This window comes from Leptodactylus fuscus, chromosome 1, assembly GCF_031893055.1.
Source record: "Leptodactylus fuscus isolate aLepFus1 chromosome 1, aLepFus1.hap2, whole genome shotgun sequence".
In the NCBI taxonomy this organism is placed as follows: Eukaryota; Metazoa; Chordata; class Amphibia; order Anura; family Leptodactylidae; genus Leptodactylus; species Leptodactylus fuscus.
Window position 1 is genome coordinate 45,942,800 of NC_134265.1, and position 23,712 is coordinate 45,966,511.

Genomic DNA, 23,712 nt, shown 5'->3' on the forward strand with positions numbered 1-23,712 from the left:
CCTGTCATAGGTGACCACTGAGGCCTGTGACTGACAGACACCAGGAGCACAGTGACCAGTATACAGACAAACAGACCTGCCGATGCTGGAGACAGAGACCCGGGGAGAGCTGCATATTGGTTTACTTTATTTATGGCCCCACTAGCAGTCTGGCATTGGTCAGTGGTATATGCAATATCATATGTTTTGCTGTGGTTTTTATATATTATGTGTTTGGTTTCCTAGAACTTTTTTTTTAACCAAAAACATAGAAATCCATGTCATTTTGTAGTGGCCTTCTCTCAGTGGCTGTGGTACACCTTTGAGTATTATTTCCCTGCTGACACATCCTATCACATTACTCCATATCTATGTACAATAATGTTCCCTTATGTTTATGGACATGTACATTATATGGACATAAATAATGGAACACGTACACATTACACCTATATGAGTTTTTATGACACCCCATTCTAAATCCAGAGGTAATACTATGGAGTTGTACCCTCCCCCTTTTTGCAGTTCAAACGGCTTTCACTTTTCTTGGAGGGCTTTCTACATGATTTTGGAGTGTGTCTCTCTGAATTTTTGCCTATTTGTCCAGAACATCATTTGTGGGGTCAGACACTTACTGTATGTTAGAGGCGCTGCACAGAAAGGGTCACAGCAAGCTCTACCTGCTCAGGAGGCTGAGGGCCTTCGGAGTCCAGGGGCCACTTCTTAGGGCATTTTTCAACTCTGTGGTTGCTTCTGCCATCTTTTTTGGTGTGGCCTGCTGGGGGAGCAGTATATCAACCAGGGACAGAAATAGACTTGACAGGCTGATCAGAAGGGCCAGCTCTGTCCAGGGGAGCCCCCTGGACCCAGTACAGGTGGTGGGTGACAGACGGATACTGTCTATGGTGAGCTCCATGCGGGAGAATAAATCCCACCCCATGTATGGGACCTTGATGGGACTTAGCAGTACTGTAAGTGACCTATGCTCCACCCCAAGTGTGAGAAGGAGCGCTATCGCAAGTCCTTCCTTCCAACCGCGATCAGGCTGTATAATCTCCGTCAGACCAAGCGAAGATCACGCTGCACAGAGAACTAATGATTATGACTATGACCTCTTCCTTCTTCTGTTGCTTAGCTGCTATGGACTCCTAGCATATCTTCTCAGCATATGTGTGTCTACTTCTGTAACATATTACTGTGTATTATCCTGTATCTGTATTACTATGCTGCTGTAACATGCTGAAATGTCTCCACTGTGGGACTATTAAAGGATTATCTTATCTTAATAATGTAACAGAAAAGGTTCTTTCTCAAATTTTTTTCAATGGAAGCATATAGTTATCACAAAAAAATGGTGGGGTGCAAGATCCTGCCAAACTAGTATAAAGCGCCTTCTGCATGTGCTGCTCCCCTCGGTGCCCCCTTAGGCTGGTGCTGTTCATCCCCTTATGATGACACCCTTCATTTTTTCTGGAGCTGTCCCACTCTGGCTGGCTTCTGGCTTACTTCCTACTTCACAGACCAAACGCTTTCTTTTTCTGCGGGGTGCTTCCTCCTTCACCTGAGCGATGTTGATATGATAATATTATATTATAATGTCTAAGATATAACTGTTTGATGTTAACTGTTTAGTTAAGTCTTAAGCATGACAAAAGGATTTTAGCAAGCAGTTTAACGTCAATCTTTAGGAACGAGATATCTGGATGATATGGTGATATGATGATATGATGGTGATATCTGGAGTAAAAAAATGAACAAGTCATAAATACGGCAGGTAAAGAAATTCCACTTTGACCAGGCCCTCCTTACTAGCCAAAAAGCAAAAGTGAAGGGGGAAGAAAAACATCTGGCGAAAATTGGTTCATCAATAAAGCAAACTAGTCCCCCAAAGGAAGGGAGTTACAGGGGGGTCTTCTGTCATGTTTCTTTACTTTCATTTTATGCAGGACATTTTATTCTGTCAGGAAAGTAAAAAATCAAAATGGAAGAAAGATTCTATTATGTTTTTTACATGGAGGAGAATACAGATGGACACCTGGGGGACCGACTCCGTCTGTATTTGTGACAGATGAAAGTAACAAACAGTAATGGTGGTGTGAACTTCTCCTTATTCAATCCACTACTGCTTTTTAGCTTCAAAAACAAGAAAAGGCCTAAACAAAACCAGATTGGGGAGACGTAGCATAAGTACAAAAGTGCTGTGTGCATCCATCCTTACACCTCCAGTCGGCTTCATCATTCACTCATCTACATCACAAATACAATGCCCATATAGTGATTCTCCTACAGACATATGGTATGACATACGGTATGTAGAGTCAGGTACATCCTTGTCTGTTACATATCGGCTTGTAAAACAATGGGAGTCAGTGGGGCACATTTATGAAGCTTCTAGTGCCTTTTAGAGGCCTTTTTCTAAGTCTGCATATATATGGGAATTTATTCCAGGCACTGCACGGTATTTCTTTTAGCCTGTATGTATGGGCACTGTATACAGCCCCTTGTCTATATGGGCATTTCACACTACCATTACTCAAATTCTGGATATGGCCAGTGCACTGTACCACGGCCTCCCAGTATATATGGGAAATGCACAGTATCTCTTCCCTTGATCTATAGCTATGGACACAGCACAGCATTCCTTCTCTTGCCGTGATGTATGGGCACTACGCAGTAACAGGTTTTTTTTATCCTTTTTCTATGGGATTGAGCAGGTGGCAGGTCTTTGATTTTGTTATTTTATAACATTTTCTGAAAAGATTTTATTTCTTCAGCTCTGAGACAGGTGTACAGATGTGACTGCACTGTATAGAAGGGAACTGCACAGCACTACTACTCTGTTCCTGTATATATATATATATATATATATATAGGCACTGCAAAGTATCATCCGCTAATCTTCTCTATATGGGCACTGCACAGTACAACTTCTCATGTCCTACATCTATAGGTACTGCACAGTACCACTTCTCTTGTCCTGTATATACAGGCACTGTACAGTACCACTTCTTTTGTCAAGTATATACTGGCATAGTACAGTAATACTTCTCTTGCCCTGTATATACTGCCACAGTACACTACTACTTCTCTTGTCCTTTATGTACAGACACTATAGAGTACCACTTCTCTTGTCCTGTATATACACTGTGCAGTACCATGTGTCTTGTCCTGTAATACTGCCACAGTACTACTTCTCTTGTCCTGTATATACTGGCACTGTACAGTACCATGTCTCTTCTCCAGTATATAGTCCTATGAAAAAGTTTGGGCACCCCTATTAATCTTAATCATTTTTAGTTCTAAATATTTTGGTATTTGCAGCAGCCATTTCAGTTTGATATATCTAATAACTGATGGACACAGTAATATTTCAGGATTGAAATGAGGTTTATTGTACTAACAGAAAATGTGCAATATGCATTAAACCAAAATTTGACCGGTGCAAAAGTATGGGCACCTCAACAGAAAAGTGACATTAATATTTAGTAGATCCTCCTTTTGCAAAGATAACAGCCTCTAGTCGCTTCCTGTAGCTTTTAATCAGTTCCTGGATCCTGAATGAAGGTATTTTGGACAAACAATTCAAGTTCAGTTAAGTTAGATGGTCGCCGAGCATGGACAGCCTGCTTCAAATCATCCCACAGATGTTCAATGATATTCAGGTCTGGGGACTGGGATGGCCATTCCAGAACATTGTAATTGTTCCTCTGCATGAATGCCTGAGGATTTGGAGCGGTGTTTTGGATCATTGTCTTGCTGAAATATCCATCCCCGGCGTAACTTCAACTTCGTCACTGATTCTTGAACATTATTCTCAAGAATCTGCTGATACTGAGTGGAATCCATGCGACCCTCAACTTTAACAAGATTCCCGATGCCGGCATTGGCCACACAGCCCCAAAGCATGATGGAACCTCCACCAAATTTTACAGTGGGTAGCATGTGTTTTTCTTGGAATGCTGTTTCTTTTTGGACGCCATGCATAACGCCTTTTTTTAATAACCAAACAACTCAATTTTTGTTTCCAAAATGAAGCTGCCTTGTCCAAATGTGCTTTTTCATACCTCAGGTGACTCTGTTTGTGGCGTACGTGCAGAAACGGCTTCTTTCTCATCACTCTCCCATACAGCTTCTATTTGTGCAAAGTGCGCTGTATAGTTGACCGATGCACAGTGACACCATCTGCAGCAAGATGATGCTGCAGCTCTTTGGAGGTGGTCTGTGGATTGTCCTTGACTGTTCTCACCATTCTTCTTCTCTGCCTTTCTGATATTTTTCTTGGCCTGCCACTTCTGGGCTTAACAAGAACTGTCCCTGTGGTCTTCCATTTCCTTACTATATTCCTCACAGTGGAAACTGACAGGTTAAATCTCTGAGACAACGTTTTGTATCCTTCCCCTGAACAACTATGTTGAACAATCTTTGTTTTCAGATCATTTGAGAGCGGGCTGTCCATGTTCGGCGACCATCTAACTTAACTGAACTTGAATTGTTTGTCCAAAATACCTTCATCCAGGATCCAGGAACTGATTAAAAGCTACAGGAAGCGACTAGAGGCTGTTATCTTTGCAAAAGGAGGATCTACTAAATATTAATGTCACTTTTCTGTTGAGGTGCCCATATTTTTGCACCGGTCAAATTTTGGTTTAATGCATATTGCGCATTTTCTGTTAGTACAATAAACCTCATTTCAATCCTGAAATATTACTGTGTCCATCAGTTATTAGATATATCAAACTGAAATGGCTGTTGCAAACACCAAAATATTTAGAACTAAAAATGATTAAGATTAATAGGGGTGCCCAAACTTTTTCATAGGACTGTATACACTGTGCAGTATCAGGTCTCTTGTCCTGTACATACACTGTGCAGTATCAGGTCTCTTGTCCTGTATATACACTGTGCAGTACAAGGTCTCTTGTCTTGTATATACACTGTGCAGTACCAGGTCTCTTCTCCTGTATATAGGTACTGGCAGGAGGACCCAACTTCGCACAGGTATATTTCATTTTTTGTTTTGTGTAGTGGCCCTATAAGAATTGCCCAGTTTTGCACTCGTGTATTTTGTATGTCGTTTGTGTGTGTGTCTCTGCCTGCGACTTTTGTCTGCGTGTTGTTGGCGTCGATGATCCACCTATATTCAGCAAATTGCTGCCGTCGATGGTTTGCCTGCTCCAGTGTTTCAGCAGCTCTTAAGCTGTCCTGCTGCTGAACTTGTTCCTCATGCCATGCCTGTGATTGTTCCTCACGCCATGCCAGTAGCTCGCTGGTACGCCATAATGAGTGTGTTGTAGGCGTTGATGATCTGCCTGCTCCGACGATTCGTCAAGCTGGCCTGCTGCTGAATTCATTCCTCGCGCTGTGCCTGTGATTGTTCCGGCATCTCAGCACCTCTCTGGTACGCCATATAATGAGCGTGTTTTTGGTGCCGATGATCCCCATCAGCTCCCCTTGAGGAGAACTCTGTTGACTTCTGGCTACATTCATAGTTGTCGTTGTTTTAGAATTTTGCAACAAATTAGATTTTCTTTTTCCAGGCATGTTTAAAGGTAGCAAACTATCAATTTGGATTAAAGGTGTTTTCCCATCCAGTGTATCAGCACTGCCTGGAGCTGATCAGATAATATGCAAGTGCCTGTACAGAATCCACTGAGGATTAGCTGAGTGTTTACATAGCTTCTGATAAAGCCAGGTCTGTTAACAGTCTCCCCCTCGCCTTCTGTCTCTACCCCCTTCCCTCATAGATTGTAAGCCCTCGCGGGCAGGGCCCTCTACCCCACTGTGCCAGTCGGTCACTGTTAGTATTATATCTACCTGTATATTTAGTGTACTGTATGTAACCCCCAAATGTAAAGCACCATGGAATTAATATAATAATGTAAAGCACCACGGAATTAATGGTGCTATATAAATAAACAATAATAATAATAAGCTGCAGCCAAGAGCAGTGTAATATAGTATGTGAACATAAATTCATAACAGTCGTGAAACCTATGAGTTATTCGAGGTTACAAACTTGATTGCATGATTGAGGAACAAATATCCAAACATAAAAAATGTTGCCATTTCTAATATTAGTATAGGATAGTAGGATGGATATAGCAGCACTCTGCTGTTTATATTGGAGGTAACAGGGGGTAACCATTACTTTGGCGCCTCTATGACAGTTGTATTTCTTCAGCTCTCGGACAGCTCCTGTCTGTTCTTCTCTCTAAAGACATTTAGCATTTTCTTCTTCTTGCGGTAACTTGAGGGGAGCGCGTCTCCCTCCACCGCCTGTGTGAACAGCACCCTCACTGAACGCGCGCCCCCGCCTGCCTCGTGCACGCGCTCCCGCAGACTTCAGCCGCCCGGTCCGGTGAGGACCAGACCTTCTTCTGCGCATGCACGGCTGTCCAGGAGCTGTGGTTACGTCAGCGCGCATGCGTGTCCCGGTTCCTCCTAGTTTCAGTTACGTCTCCTCCTTCCCTAGCTGTGAATGTGACCGGCAGAGGCGCTTCATTGCCCGCACCCCACCTCCTCCAGAGCCCCGGCCCGGCCTCCCCTCCTCCTCCTGTTTCCCCGGCATCGCCTGGCGTCAGCTGTCCTCATTTTTCAAACAATAACTGGCAGTGTGAGCCCACTGAGCGCGGGAGAGCGGCGGCGGCCACTGGCAGCAGTACAGGGGACCGGGGCACGGAGGAGGAGGTGGCGGCATGGCAGCCAGTTTCGGCAAGATCCAGATTGGGATCTATGTGGAGATCAAGAGGAGCGATGGTGAGTGTGTGATCTGCTCCATTCATTCGTTTGCTCGGGAGCCGCCATTGTGTCGGAGTCTCCCGGGGAGGGCTGGGCAGCTGCAGAGAGGTGATGTGAGGCTCTGCTGACCGGATTGGGCTCTCTCGGGAAGTGGTCTAGTGAAGGATGGGGGAGGGTCTGCCTGAATACTGCCCGATTGTCTGTCATGTGTCAGGAGATGACCTGGAAAACTGCTGTCATAGACTCTTGTCAGAGGATGGCGGTACTGCTGCAGGCAGGGGATGACATGTCTACCTGGGATGGCGGTGTGTCAGGTGGCTGTCTGGGACATGACAGAGAGTGCGGTCATGGCCGTGGATGGGCCGGAGCGCGAGGCTACTGGTTGGCATGGACGGGCCGGAGCGCGAGGCTACTGGTTGGCATGGATGGATTGGAGCATGAGGCTACTGGTTGGCATGGACGGGCCGGAGCGCGAGGCTACTGGTTGGCATGGATGGATTGGAGCGTGAGGCTACTGGTTGGCATGGATGGGCCGGAGCGTGAGGCTACTGGTTGGCATGGATGGGCCGGAGCGCGAGGCTACTGGTTGGCATGGATGGGCCGGAGCGTGAGGCTACTGGTTGGCATGGATGGGCCGGAGCGCGAGGCTACTGGTTGGCATGGATGGGCCGGAGCGCGAGGCTACTGGTTGGCATGGATGGGCCGGAACGCGAGGCTACTGGTTGGCATGGACGGGCCGGAGCGCGAGGCTACTGGTTGGCATGGATGGATCGGAGCATGAGGCTACTGGTTGGCATGGATGGGCCGGAGCGTGAGGCTACTGGTTGGCATGGATGGATTGGAGCATGAGGCTACTGGTTGGCATGGATGGGCCGGAATGCGAGGCTACTGGTTGGCATGGATGGGCCGGAGCACGAGGCTACTGGTAGGCATGGATGGGCCGGAGCGTGAGGCTACTGGTTGGCATGGACGGGCCGGAGCGCGAGGCTACTGGTTGGCATGGATGGGCCGGAGCGCGAGGCTACTGGTTGGCATGGACGGGCCGGAGCGCGAGGCTACTGGTTGGCATGGACGGGCAGGAGCGTGAGGCTACCGCTTGGCCTGGATGGATCGGAGTGTGAGGCTACTGCTTGGCATGGACGGGCCGGAGCATGAGGCTACTGCTTGGCATGGATGGATCAGAGCATGAGGCTACTGGTAGGCATGGATGGGTCAGAGCATGAGGCTACTGGTTGGCATGGACGGGCCGGAGCGCGAGGCTACTGGTTGGCATGGATGGATCGGAGCATGAGGCTACTGGTTGGCATGGATTGGCTGCAGCATGAGGCTACTGGTTGGCATGGATGGATTGGAGCATGAGGCTACTGGTTGGCATGGATGGGCCGGAGCACGAGGCTACTGGTTGGCATGGACGGGCCGGAGCGCGAGGCTACTGGTTGGCATGGACGGGCAGGAGCGTGAGGCTACCGCTTGGCCTGGATCGATCAGAGTGTGAGGCTACTGCTTGGCATGGATGGATCAGAGCATGAAGCTACTGGTAGGCATGGATGGGTCAGAGCACGAGGCTACTGGTTGGCATGTATGGCCCGGAGCGTGGGGCTACTGGTTGGCACTGATGGACTGGAGTTCGAGGCTACTGTTTGGCATGGATGGGCCGGAGCGCGAGGCTAGTGATTGAGATGGATGGGCCGGAGCGTAAGGCTTCAGATTTGTATGGGTTGGAGCATGGGGCTACTGATTGGCATGGGAGAGCTGGAGTGTAGGGGGTCTGCTTGGCATGGATGGGTTGCAGTATGGGGTGTCTGCCTGGCACTGATGGGCCGGACCAAGGTGCGTTGAGTGACTGCTTGGACGGAGTGTAGGCTTGCTGTCTGGGATGGGGATGGGTATGGGTATTCCAGGCTGCTAGAAAATGCTGTCTAGAAAGAGACATTGCACAAATTTGCTTTTTTGGTGAAAAGTGCTTGAGACAATGCTGTGTCCTGTGCGGGTTACATAATATATAAGCAGTGGCCAAAGTTTAGATATGGCATGGCTGGGTACCTGAAAACCTACATTTTTTTTGTCACCTATTAAAGCAGTCCTATGTCTTGTCCATCCCTGGTGTGATGTGACCTTGTCATGGGGCCTGGAGATGACCTGTCACATGATGAGTAGCTGTGCTAGTAACACCCCGGGGCCGTGTGGTTGGGGGTTACAGCCGGGTAAGCTGCTAGGTGTATGTTGTGGTGTCACTTTTCTTAGCAACCGGCACAGGCTGAATAATGACCCAGCTGACAGGACAGGCTCCACCTGGGAGTGCTGTGGTGCAGCGTCTCGGCTTTCATTAACCCATTTCTCCCTGTATTCGGCTGCCTTTGTCTTGTGAACATTATTCATCATTTTTTCCTCCAGCACACTTGGTATTTTAGTGGCGCTGCCTCTTTTTCGCAGTCAGAGCACATGCTAACTAACCAGTCTCAGCGCCCTATATAGGAGCATGAGGCTCCTTAATGATAGCCATTAACTCTGTGTGGCCCCCAGACTGTGTCTTGCAGCATTTCTACAATTCTTCCTGCTCCCTTTTCCGTGCCCCCCCCCCCCCCTTTTTAGTTTAATCCGTCATGCCGGTAAAGAAATCCTTGCAGTGGATTTGCAGTTGCAGCACGTTGTGACACATTACACCCCCCTCCCCTCTGCATGTTTTAGGTTATCATTGCCACAGTAACCGGGATCACTACAATGAATGACTTAATTGTGTCAGTGGCGGGCTGTGTACGTTACAATGCCGCCTGGTGGGTTTGAATGGGCTTGGCAGGCGTAACGTTTATCTTGTTGGGCCTGGGATTTGTGGGTGCACGTTTAACCCCTTTGTGATGGAAATACCGTAGCCTCTTGGTTGCCTTAATTTATTTATTTTTGTTGGGGGTGGGGGATTGCGGTTGCCAAGATCCATGTCTTGGAAGTAGTAACGCCAAGAGCTATAACGAAATCCCGGTCCACCTGCCCAGAGTATCCCCCTCCTCTTCCTCGGCAGTAGCGAGGGACCGGAGCAGAGATTCTCCGCCACGGGGTGTGCAGTGCACTGCATCAGGATGCCCGGCCCTGCCTGCTGATTGGTCCACATTTCCTATCATCCTATCGGTGGCACTGCATCCGAGTGCCAGGACTTGTTGCTATGGCCAGATTGAGGGGGTAACGTTTTTCTCGGGTGGGCACTCTGGAAGTTACGTGCTGAATCATCCAGAATTATTGTCTTTTACAGCTGGGAGACACATGTCCTATATTAGTATACGATGTCACAACCACAGGCCTGACAAGATGATGTCCGCTTCCTGGATGACGTCATGTTATTTATGTGGCATGGGCTATTTAATAAGGAAGCAGTAAACTCCGGTGAACTCATTTTGCGTAACTTAAGTTGACAAAGTTCCTGTGATCTTTTTATGACGTGCTGATTCATTTTGGCTCTTGTCTGTAAACTAAGTCCTGGTTCACATCTGCGTTCAGGCCATTCCGTTTGCTTATTCACATGAAATATGAGGAGAGAAAAGTCCTGAAAGCAGCATTTTTCTCTCCCTGTTTTTCATGCAGATACCACATGGACCCCATTATAGACTATGGGGTCCACGGGCTTCCTTAGGTAACTACTTTTTTTATGCGGATAGGTTTCAGTTCAAGCGGACTCCCCGAATGCCCCGAATTGGGCCTAACGATGATGTCCGTAGCTATGGGATCACTGGTTTTGGTGCAGGTTGTAGAATGAGAGCCCTGATCTTATCGCTTGCAGTGGGTGCTACCTCTTATTTGTGTCCGCTATGGTCTCTGAAAAGTTGACAAAATGCTTCTCTAAGGCTTATTCACATAGTTTTTTGGCTGGGTACAATGTACCCATTGTAGTTCATGCAGCAATTCACACGATCATGTGGAAAAAATAATGAAACCTACTTAAGTCCGTATTGTGGGTGCCACAGACTGGCAGATCATTAGCGTACAGTGGCATAGATTTATTAAGGCTGGTGTATTGTATGCCAGCCTTAATAAAGGCCCGACTGGTGCAGGGGACTAGTGATTTGTGAGGAAGCTCCGGCCTTATCATAAATCAGCTGGATTGGAAATCTATGTCTATCGGGCTATATATCGGGCTGAGGTGTGCCCACCCCACTCTACCCACATTTACATGTGCCTCGTGAGCACATAGTGGGGGTTGTGAAGCTTGTTTGGCACAAGAAAGGGCCGTGCGCGAAATGTGCCCCTCAATATTATACCTCTATGCCAGATTTCTCCCTGAAGACCTTCCAGACAGACTCATCCACAAACTCATACAATCAACACGTATCCATTGGCAGATGTCAGAGCAGAGGACCGTCATGAGACAGGTTGGATTTTAGTTGTCTGTACCTTTTGTCCCTGGGCAGCTAGGCCCGAGTTGTCTGATGGCACCTTCATCCAATGTCCCTGTTGAGAACAGAAGTGTAGGTGGCCAAGTCAAGCATGAATGTGTATGGTAGGATTGAAGAGAGAGGCGTCAGATTGTGCATCACTGCCCAGGGTGCACTTTCAAGTATGATTTACATATATGTTTTTATAGTTTCATTTTAAAACAGGACAGGGGTTTAAAATAAGATTAGGGGTGCTTGAATAGGCTTTTTAAAGGCTATTCACGCTTATGTGGGGCTCATACAGCATAATTTTGCTGATAGAGCCACTTGAATGTCAAGTACTGAAGTCTAGTCATGAACTGCTGAAGCCCTGACTGTGAAGAGCCCACTGGTGTGAGCAGGGATTGGCTTCTTATAAGTCCACGTGGAAATCTGCTGTAGAATTGTGTGGATTTTGATTCTTAAGGCAAAGGCCCCAGGTGACGTCCTGCAGCAAAAAAGCTCTTTGGGAAAAACCACAGTGGCAACGCATCACAGTTCTTCCCGCAGAAAGTTTGCAGAGGTTTCCTGTGTGCACTTTCTGTTGCAATTATACCAATGGGGAAACCGCTGGAGTTTCCATAGGTATAATGGATATGCTGCGATTTTCAAAAGCTTGCCAGGTTCTGAAAATCTGGAGTTCTTATGGCAAAGTGGGCATGGGATTCACTAGAATCCCATCCTCTTTGCCCTGACTGTAGAACACCACAATTTTTCCGCCGTGGGCAAATTGCGCCGTCTATGTCCTGTGGAGCCCCAGAGTAAAGGGGTTTTCCAGGACCATCGGAAGCAGCAAGGCCATATCATGTCACATTCATGATCATAGCTTTGGTACCAAGCACAGCCGCCATACTTGTAAGTACTGACAAGGTTGTAGCACAGATGTGAACGCTGCAGCCTCTTCAAAGAACAGAGGCCCTGGTGTCTGACACCTGCCGAGTTTTACCTGATGATCTTTCCTAAGGATAGGAACCAAGTGATCCATCTTTCAGGCTCCATGTACACAGGGAATCCAGACTGAAAAATCTAGTCCGTATATCATCTGGATACCCTGTCCAGAACCCATTCAGGAAACCAGTACTGCCAGTATCACAGTGGCCTATGGTCCTATAGGTCCCTGCATCCCACGACTTCACTATCCAAATTATATACAGTACGGGCCAGCGACTCTTGGGATCATAGATCACTGTGATATGCAGAGTTCATAACCGGGTTTCATGATCTAGATTGGCCCATGTGCATGGGGCCCAAGTAATATCAGAGGTTAAATCTGAGGTGAAACCCGCCTACTTGCTGCAGCAAAGCATGTGTAAGTAAATAATGAAATTGAAGCGGATTTGTTACATAACGTGTAAGCTGATATAGCACTGATATAATGCTCGGACTGTGTCCTCCCCACATTCAGGTGCACGGTCTAGGCCAAGGCCTGAGGGTTAGAGGTCTTGCTGATAACTAGTACGTCGGTACCTGACTAATGTGAGGCTTCGGTCATGAACAGATTGCTTAGTGAATAGTGAAGTCAATGCCCTGCAGAGGAGTATGACATGGGCTTTATTGTTCTAGGTACATGGCCTGGGAAAGGCATGCTTCACATGGGCAGGGAGGGCTGTTTTAACACTTTAGTGGATCCAGTGCAAAGGTTTCGTAAATGGGCCCCCTCATCACCACCCCTGACCCGCACAGATTATAATGCCCGTCAGTGGCTCCTCCATGGCATCATTTCCCTTAGTAGCACTCATACTGTATAATGCCTCCATAGTGGTCCCATAATATACAATGCCCCTCAGTGGCCCATCACACTATCAAATCACTATCAGAGGCGTCTGACATTAACAGGTTTCCCCCAATAGCCCTATATTAACCTGTCCCGACCCTGTGGCCTCTCAGACATTACATAATGTCTCCCTCTACTTTGCACCCACAGTGTTACGTCCTTTTTCCGGCTTGTCCTCTGAGGACGCAGATTCAGGTTCACTGCAGAAGAGGTTAGCCATATTTCCCAGACCGAACAATGAGTTGAAAATGAACATGTTGAACAAATGTTTGTCGGCCGAGCGCATCTTTTATACAGTGTAAAGATACTCGATTGCTGGCGGGATGTTGCCCAGTGAAAGTATATAGGGGATGGTTTGTATGGTGTGTAAGGCTGATAGACATCTTATATTGTGGATTGGTGCTCAGCAGTCTGATCAATGACTTATCAGTAATAAATGCAGATACCGCACTGCTGTGCTCATGTGGGGTAGGAAAAAAAATTTGTCTGAGCTCTATATTCGGTTATTTTGGGCAGTCCCAATAAAGATGGAGGCAGTGCACCTGTGCAACCTGCAGCTTCATTCATGTGGGGGTAATGGGACCCTATTCTTGGGTCAGACCTCCATCTTTTGTTAGATAATAACTTGGTCCAATCCCTTTAACAACACAGGCATGTCTGTGCCCCCTCTCTTTTCCACGGACTTCTATGAGCACGCATGTGAGTGTTCATGTGAGTGAAGAGTTTGAGTGACAAAAAGAGCCTCATAAGTGAAGAAAGTGGAATTTTTTGGTTCTTACTACAGGAGGTTTTCTTGCCAGTGTGTTAGTCTCCAGCCTATACTCAGAGTGCGGGATGTTATATCTCATTCACCCTTCCTATGGGGTTAATTCTGTGACCGTCACTGGTTGTGCTCATGAGACAAAGAACAAAGCGGTTCTGTTACCGATCTCGACCTTGTAACATGTGGACACATGGACTACATCTAGTGTATCATCTCCTCATAATGTGGGGACCTTTTCTAACACCGATGGATAATAATTCACTAATGGAGGAGCCAGATGAAATTTCTGGTAGTAAATATCTAACGCTAAAAAACATGCTAGGCCTCGTTCGCAAATGGTCAATCAATATTGCACGAATCTTTCTTTTCCCAATATAATCACTTCCTATTATAACCCTCTTAGGGCCCTTGCACATCACCTAGTCAGTCTGTGTGTGGGCAGCAGGACCCGGACTGAACTAGGCGGTGTGTATAGGAGTCACCATCATACCGTCCGGAATCCAAAGCAATGAAGTGATATAACACTATAGGTTCACTACTGTTGTGCATTGATCTGCTCCATAGCCTGTCCCCTCTTTGTAACTGCTTAAGGATCCATTCACACAGAGGAAAATGGTGAGGAATTTGGTGTGGAATTTCAGCGCTCAAAAAAAGCCTCCCATTGACTTCCATGGCTTCCTTTCTCTGCCATTGACTTCAATGGGTTCCTTTTTCTGTTAGAAAAAGAAACCCATTGAAGTCAGTGGGAGGCTTTTTTTTTCAGCGCTGAATCTGAGGCAGATTCCACACCAAATTCAGCACCATGTTTCGCCGTGTGAATGCACCCTTACTGTTCAACCAGGAGTCTGCTATAACAGTTTCCAAAACACTTCAGCAAAAAAGGGTCCTGGAGAGGCATCTGCTGGGATCAGAGACACTTGTACAGCTGTCCTTGTATTAAACACTTGTGGGTTTGCATAGTCAACTCTTTAAGTCTGGTATCACAGAACGAATGTTGGCCATATTTCCAAGACTGAACCCTGATCTGGGAGTTCCAGCATCATATCCTCTATGATATTGGGAGCCCCTGCCCATCCTGTGCTGAACACATGATTATAGTATGGAATGGTACAGCTGCGGGGAAACGGGGACTCCTAGTATCATAGATGACTATGGTGTTGGGACTCCAGGTCCAGGAAATACATCCAGCATTCAATCCGAATCTCATCCTATTCCATGTTAATTTCAAGGCTGCCCCTGGATTTGCCATTGTTTGTAGGGGGTCTCTCTAAAACCACCCCCTTTAGTGCTTTGACACAAGTTCTAATAATGGCTGTCACAACTGATATATGGCATTGGTGATGCCAACATGGAGTCCCCTCTTATAAGTATGTGCTGACAGCATCAGGACACCTACTGAAGTAACCCCTTAGGTTACCCCCAATAACACGGGGTAATGCTGCCCCTGATTGTTGTAAGTACAGGTGCATTGTGGTAAGGGGTGGTTACCGCAGCTCGGCCTCAGGCATGTGCTAGCACCCCAACAGCTGCCATTTCTTTTTGCAAATTTTCCATTTAGCACATTTGGCTTTTGAGGGTTCGTAGCTTATGTAGACCCTCTGATATAGGATTCTCAAACTGTAGAGTCTGACAGGTTCCTCCAGTATGATAAACCATTCCAGTAGTCACCCGATAAACCAAATGAACCGGATAGTATTGTTCTCCTCCACACCCGGTACCTGTCACTGGCTTGTTTCCTCAGGCAATAGGTGAAGACGTTGATTTCAGGAAGAAAACTGCAGCAGATGACACCAGAGCCATGCGGTACAGGAGTGATGTCATACTAATCTACACATGACATAATAACGGATACTGCGCTATCCACCGTCATATTAGCCTGGCCATAGAAATTCACTTGGCCTCCATCTCCTGCAAACCAATGCACAGTGTCGTGGGGGCGATGTCAGTAGGTGACTATAGCCATAACTTCTATTAAAATTGAAATGATTTAATAAAAAACACCCCTGTCTAGTTATTGCAGTTACATAATTGTTGTGGCGCCCCCTGGTGATTCCCTCGCCACCAAATGAGTTGAGTGCTGTGTCTAGACTTTACTGCCTATATACTGTAGGATTCAGTGGGTAGATCTGCTACTGAGCATGTGCGACCCCCAGAATTGGACATAGTAGGTGGACGCTCTGAGAGGAAGTCAGTAGAACACCAGGGGGCAGCACATATGCAGTAGTACAAATTAGACATGGGATCATATCAATTTCTTTTTTTTTTTTAATTGATTCTTATTGAAAACCTGGAAGACTCCTTTAGGGAGGGATCAGTGAGTTAAAGGATTGATGTGCAGATAGAAATGTTTTACAGTATACTCACTGCTTTGTATAACCTTGCTTTCTGTATAGAAGGTGATGTGTGGTTAGCTTTGCAGAGCACAGCAGGTGGAACGGGAGCGCGCTGACTCTCGGTCACATGACTGACTTTGCTGTACTCTCCCTGCAGCCGGAGTAGAGAAGAGCGGGTGATGTCTCAGAGATCTGGGGAGGCTAAGGGATGAGACTTGTCATGTGACGTGATATCATGTGACAATACCATATGGAAAACCATTTTACTCCTCACTAAATATTTATTGTACCACTAGCATTGTGCTGTCCATTGTTCAGGTCCGATGGAAGATCAGAACAACAGACAGACAGACGCCAAAACAGCAGACACATATGTACCCACTGACTGTAATGGGGTCCATTGGGTGTCTGTAGTTTCTAAACTGAAAGTATCGTCCGGAATAGCCATTCATGCGGACATTTTCTTCTGCCAATTTAAAGGGATTCTACCATTAAAACCTCTTTTTTGTGGATAAGACGTCGGAATAGCCTTTAGAAAGGCTATTCGTCTCTTACCTTTAGATGTGATCTCTGCCGCGCCGTTCCTTAGAAATACCGGTTTTTACCAGGTGCTCTTGCTCTTGCTCAATGCAGAAGCGGCCTCACAAAAATGGCCACGGACTGGCATGCGCACTCTTCTCTGCTGGTGTCTCACTAGCAGAGCCAACTGCTGTACCTAAATGCTAAATGCTTAGTTTTGCGGTTCCAGTAAAGTGGCTAATACCACCCACACTTTGCGAGGGAAAAAAAAAACGCTGTGGAAAAGCTTGTCAGCTTTACCTGTGGAAACGGTTGCATTTTCTAGAAAGATTTAGGCCGGGGCTCTAGGCCTGAAATGCCGCGATTTGCCCACGGCAGAAACATTCCGTGGCGTTTTACAGTACTTGCAAAGTGGATGGGATTCGTGTGAATCCCATGCCCACTTTGCAGTAAAAATCGCAGTGTGGACACTGTGATTTCCAAAACCGGCATGGTTTTGGAAATCGCAGCATGTCAATTATATCTACGGAAATGCTGGCGGCTTTCCCGTAGATATAATTGTAACAGTAAGCGGAAGCAAAATCTGAACTTTTGGTTCAAAGCGCTGTGGGGAGAGCCACGATGTGTTCCCGCCGCGGTTGTTCCCTCAGAGCTTTAGTGTGGTGTTTCCGGCCGGTGGAGCCTTAGCCTTACTAAGGAAAAATCTAGAGCTGTGATGGCGAACCTATGGCATGGGTGCCAGATGTGGCACTTAGAGCCCTCTCTTTGGGCACCTATCTGTGAATCAGATTATACTATGTGGGGGCCACAATGGAGCAAATTGTACTGTGTGGGGGACCACTGCAGCATATTATACTGTGTGGGGGCCACTGTGGAGCAGATTATACTGTGTGGGGGCCACTGTGGAGCAGATTATACTGTGTGGGGGCCACTGTGGAGCAGATTATACTGTGTGGGGGCCACTGTGGAGCAGATTATACTGTGTGGGGGCCACTGTGGAGCAGATTATACTGTGTGGGGACCACTGTGCAGCAGATTATACTGTGTGGGGGCCACTGTGGAGCTGATTGTACTGTGTGGGGGCCACTGTGGAGTAGATTGTATTGTGTGGGGGTCACAGTGAAGCAGAAGGCTCTATAAAGCCCCATTTGTATGACCATATTTTGCAGGTCTGTAATTGCGTGCATTTGTGGATCCGCACATTATTATGGTTAATTTGCCGTGTTGGAACCTTGTGATACATTAGTGGACTTTGGGCACTTGGCCTCTAAAAGGTTCACCATCACTGGCCTAGAGGGTTTTTTTTCGGGCCTGGAATGTTTTTCTATTTTTCATTTTTACATTTTTTTTACATTTATTTATTCCTCTGTCCAAAAATACACCACTGGGGGGAAAAAAAAATGCATTGGTCACATGGTATTTCTCACTGCTGTGTGAATGAGGTCTTAGACTGAAGTCCACCTTGGTTAATGCAATTGTTTTGTAGCTAGGCAGATTTTTCATTCAGGATCTGGTAAAGCTGGGTGTGATAATCGTGTAGACTCCCCCCCAAAGCCTGGATACAGGTCACTGGTTGACCTCACAGTCACTTTTTTAATGCATTTATGTGCAACAGTTTCTTAGCAGCGAGATTGTTTGCCAGCAGGAGTGACTAGCAACAGCTCGGTGTACGGACACTGGCACAAAGGTGGCTTTGATGTTTCACCAGTTGGGGCTTGACATTAGATTGCTTTAACTGTGCCCATTGTTGTCGAAATGATGGGATTGTGTTCTGCTTCCCACTAATCTCTGTGTTAGGACATGTTTATAGGGGTTTACATATATACGGTGTGCGTGTGTTATCATGGTCTATACTACACTGGTATAAAGCCTTATATAGATTCAGTATAATACCCTACAGGAGCAGGAGATGGCGGGGTGTGAAACTTGGGTGACATTGGTGATCGACATGTGTGTATTTCCAATACATACAAACTCCTTGCAGCTGCTGTTCCTGGCAGGATTCGAACCCAGGACTCCAGCACTGAAAGGCTGCAGTGCTAACCACTGAGCCACCGTGTTGCCCCAAACCTTTCATTCTCGATAATGTGACTATAGCACTCGCCGCAGCGATGTTGTATCAGTCATAGCAAGGGCCGGAATACAGTAGTAATGAATGCCTGTGGACCATGATGCAGTTTTTTTCGGGTATATGGTGCTGCAATGTGGTTTTGTGTTGTGGGGCTTAAAAAGGATCTGCTTTCATACTATGCAATTTAAAGGGGATGTCCGGACCTAAATCATACTGATGAAGTATTACACATGATAGGTAACAAGTATGTGATCTGCAGGGTCCGACACCAGGACCCTGCACAGCTATGTTCGTGTAGCTCAGTTCACTGTATAGCGGTAGTTTCAGCAGACCTGATTTTGGTATGGACATCTCCTTTAATGGCAATACACAAATTTGACTAGTCTGTTTATTTAGACCAGGAGTTGTTGCTGGGGCATGCATACTTGCTCTGCTGGTTTTTGGAACTCCAATGGAAGTGAATGGAGCATGCTGGGAGTTGTAGTTTCACAGCAGCTGGAGTGCTAAAGGTCGCTGACCGCTGGTTTAGACAATTTTTTCTGCCCCCAGTGTTCAGTTTCAGCGTCACAGTTCTCCATATAATTTCACCTGCTAAACACCCCCAAATATTCCCATATCTAGACTCCATCCATAACATACATCATTGAGTAGGCCATGATCACATGGTATTGTGAGGTAAAAGAGGGCTCTTACACCCATGTATGTGAAAATAGGCAAATCTTTTATAAAACCATGAAATCTGACAGTGATGACATTGCTATTGTCGCCATGCAGCTTAGGGCTTACAGCTATAGGATTCTTGTTTCCTGTCCCTTACACGGAGTGTCTCATGCAGAGGTCTACTAGGCCCGCAGTGGCGGTAATAAGTTGTTCAGAATTGTTTTCCAAGGTTTTCTACTTCAGCTTGCTGATATCTTGATATTTTATAGCTACATACACTTCCTTGACCTTTGGCCTTGGTTCCCAATATGGTGACCCCAGTGCGGACTGGTAGTAATGGACCTCACTGAATGGTGTGACATGGGGGATTAGAAAGCCCAAATGATGGCGAGGGTCGTGTCATGTATTCACGTGTGTATGGCGGAATTTATGCAAGCTGAATTGTGCAGGAATTTGAAGATGAATTTTTCTGCTTGACTAAATTCTGAGTCTGAGATTTTTTTTTCTTAAATTGGATTGAAGGGAAGATTTATATGAAAAAAAGATAAATATTAATAATGTAGCTTTTATTTTACGCTTACCGTATATACTCGAGTATAAGCCGAATTTTTCAGCCCAGTTTTTGTACTGAAAAAGCCCCCCTCGGCTTATACTCGAGTCAGCAAAAAAAAAATAAAAATATTTATTTATTTTTTAGGAGGGAGGGGTCTATGACCAGCCGCAATATCAATGTATAGAATCTCCCATAAAATAGTGGGGGAAAAAAGGAAGCTTTAAAAAAATAAAACTTGTAAATCCATCCTTTCCCTAGAATACATATACAAGTAGAAAATGACTGTGAAACACAAACACATTGGGTATCCTGTGTCTGAAAGTGCCCGGTCTACTGAATATAGGGTATCTGCAGTGCTCCTGTTCCATCTGGAAGGGGTTAATAGGAGCACTGCAGATCCCCTATAGTCAGCCAGGCTGAATTCCAAGTGGGGGAAAAAAAACAGTCCTCAAGCTTGGGGAAGGGGCAGACAGACAACCAAAACACCCCCTCCCCTTTCCCAGCAACTACTGCACCCAAAAACTCCGAACATTTTAATTTTTTAAATTTTCCAGTAGCTGCTGCATTTCTCCCCCTTGGCTTATACTCGAGTCAATACGTTTTCCCAGTTTTTTGTGGTAAAATTAGGGGCCTCGGCTTATATTCGGGTCGTCTTATACTCGAGTATATACGGTACTTTAAAATGTTGTGTATAGTGTCAAGTTCACACAGGGCATTATTTGGTGCAGTTCCTATATATGGGGCTTGTTGTCATACAGGCAGAATGTTATACAGCTGAGTAGGAAAGCCGATACTTGTGGGCCGGGCCTTAGTGCTCATCCACATTCACCCATTGAATTGAATGGGTCCCTAAAAAACACGCATTGCTGAGTGCATGGTTGAGCCTTGGCCTGGTCTTGTGAATGAAGGCTTAGTCTGGGTTCACACGTTGTTTTTTTTTGGTCAGGAATTGAGGTTTTATGTAATCCTCTAGCTTTTTCATGTCAAAAAAAGCTTCAAAAAACTATTTCCTAATTCCTGAAGCGTTTTCTTTCCTATACAAATTCCTCGACGCCTAACAACGTTTGAATTTATCCTTAGGCTTAGTTCACACGGGATTTTTTGGACCGGATTTTGACGAGGAGGCCTCCTCAGAATCCGGTCCAAAAAAACGCTTCCCATTGCGGGCCGCGACTGGATCCCGGTACAGTGCAGGGATTGCGCAACGACTTCTAAAACATGGCTGCCTTCTTTTCAGTAAGTGTCATGCTGTCCGTTGGTCACATGACCATGCTTCAGCTCAGTCCCATACATTTTAATGGGATGGCGATGTGGCATTGCCATGCGACCAGTGGACGTGATGTCACTTCCTGTGAAGAGGAAAGAAGCCATGTTTGTGAAATCCTACATAACCTGTTAAAACAGTAACGCCAGATTGCAAGGGGCGCCATTGACAGTTTTAAGACAGACACTGGCACACATGTGAACGTGGCCTTACTGCTGTTCTGTCTGGTACTAAAAAGATGGCCAATGGTGGAAAGCAAGCGTAATGGAGTCCAAAATGGAATCCCTCGGCCTCAGTTTATCTCATTAAGTGAATGAATCCGTCACGGTTTTGGTGTACATTTAATGTATGTCCCTGGTGGAAAGCTGCGCGCCGTGATAAGATGAGTTGTGAGCTCAGAATAGATATTTCTAGACCTCCTGTTACTGGATTATCGAAGCAGTTGTAGAATAGTGGAAGGTAATCTGTCATTTATTTCATTACATCAGCTCATGTCATGGATGTACGTGTGGGACCCCAGACGTGCCTCTTTACCGTATCTGCACACGTCTGATGTCTCCGAGCTGGTGACAAGTAGCCGTTATAATCTAATTATAGCTTGGCAATTAATGCAGGATAATTAACATGTTGGTGCCCATGATGAAGTCATGATGGCGCTATAATCCCTGTATTATCCGCTCTATAGTCTATACCTCTGTGCTTAAAGCGTTCCTCTAATTCTAAACCAAGTGTGATAAATGAATTGTACTGGTGAAAATGGGAAACTACTTATTACTATCTTATTGAACAAATAGGTTTTCTTCGTTACTTTCTACATATTGGGGTGAATTCACACTGAGTAAACGCTAGCTTATTCTGAACGTAAAACACGTTCAGAATAAGCGGCGTCTAAAGCAGCTCCATTCATTTCTATGGGAGCGGGGATACGAGCGCTCCCCATAGAAATGAATGGGCTGCTTCTTTCACTCCGTGCAGTCCCATTGAAGTGAATGGGAAGTGCCGGCATATACGGCAAGCTCTGCTCATGCCGGAGCGTACACGCCGGCACTCCCCATTCACTTCAATGGGACTGCACGGAGTGAAAGAAGCAGCCCATTCATTTCTATGGGGAGCGCTCGTATCCCCGCTCCCATAGAAATGAATGGAGCTGCTTTAGACGCCGCTTATTCTGAACGTGTTTTACGTTCAGAATAAGCTAGCGTTTACTCAGTGTGAATGCACCCTTAGTCTACGATGAGGTGTGGGGGAATAAGAAACTCAAACAATTGCTACTGCTATGACCTTGCTATTTTAATACTGCTGAGCTGTAGATAAGAGGCAACTAGTGCACAGAATGAGGCAATAAATCAATTCGCCAGCAAAAGAATGCTGCTCAGGCCCTCTCTTTTCCATAGAGCTCTGTGTTTGAGCTGGATAAGGAGTTGGAGTTTTACATTCAAGGGGCATTCACACGGAGGAAGTTGGCACAGATTCTGGCATGATAACTTGCGTCAGAATCCGTGCAGAAATAAAGCCTCCCATTGACTTCAATGGGTTCTGGTTTCCACGCAGAACACATTGAAATCAATGGGAGGCTTTTTTACGGGAGCCGTTTATAACTGGAGGTACACTTTAAGAGGAGGCTGTTGGATGTATTTTGGCTACTAAGCAGTGGCGTTACTACGCCATAGCAGCAGAGGCAGCTGCCACAGGGCCCTGGACATTAGGGGCCCAGTGACAGCCGCTACCGCTGCGGTTTTTAATTTTTTCTTAATAGGCCGTTACCGGCTGGAGTTACTCAGACCCTTGAGTATAATGATCGGAGGCCCAGGAGAGGTAAGAAGCATAAAAACACTGTTACTTACCTCTCCACGATCCGGGCAGCCTTCAGGCCTAGTCGTCTGACGTCTCATGACCCCGGCCTGCGTCCCGGGTCATGTGACGTCTGACGTCATTGATGATGGACTACAGCGGAGGCCGAGAGCGTAGGAGACGGGAGATAGGTGAGTAACAGAGTTTTTTTTATGTTTTTCTCCCCCTGGGTCTCCGATTATTATACCCCAGAGTATAGTAATTGTTTATGGGTGTCCACAGTGGGGCATAATACTGTGTGTGGGGGCCACTATGGGGTACAATACTGTGTGCAGGGGCCACTATGGGGTACAATACTGTGTGCAGGGGCCACTATGGGGTACAATACTGTGTGCAGGGGCCATTATGGGGCATAATAGAATGCGTAGGAGGGGGTCAGTTGAGGTCTTCGGTGTCGGTCGGGGGGCAGGCCATGTCAAAAGTTCACCACGGGTCCCCGCCATTCCTAGTTACGGCACTGCTACTAAGCTAATAGTAACCCCGAGTAGGGGACTTAGTGTGGTATATAGGTAATTTTAGGTGTCCCCTATCCACTCTGGGGTAGCGTTCCTTGCACCCATGTTTAAACAGAGCGATTATGAATAAAATCTATGGTTGTGTGCATGAGGCCTTATACAGTACAATGGATGGAATGGATTACCTATTTAGTGAAATATGTTGTCAGAAATTGACTTGTATAATACCAGGTTTTCATGTTTAAAATATCAAAACTTCTTTAAAATATGTTTAAGAATGTTCCTATCTGTTTTAAAAATTGTGCTAAATCTTTACTCTGGCCACTAAGCTAAATCTTAACATTTGTAAATT

General features: G+C 46.2%; 1 protein-coding gene across 4 annotated transcripts in view; it reads left to right on the plus strand.

Moving 5' to 3' along the window:
* The first annotated feature begins 6,386 nt into the window (after positions 1-6,386).
* The window catches only part of KIF2A (kinesin family member 2A), a 50,329-nt gene continuing 33,003 nt past the window's right edge, over positions 6,387-23,712 (plus strand). For all 4 annotated transcript variants that reach the window (XM_075269788.1, XM_075269790.1, XM_075269789.1 and 1 more), the window contains exon 1: positions 6,387-6,735. In XM_075269788.1, coding sequence (XP_075125889.1) covers positions 6,675-6,735 — 61 coding nt within the window. In that variant the 5' untranslated portion in view covers positions 6,387-6,674. The remainder of the gene's footprint in view (positions 6,736-23,712) is intronic.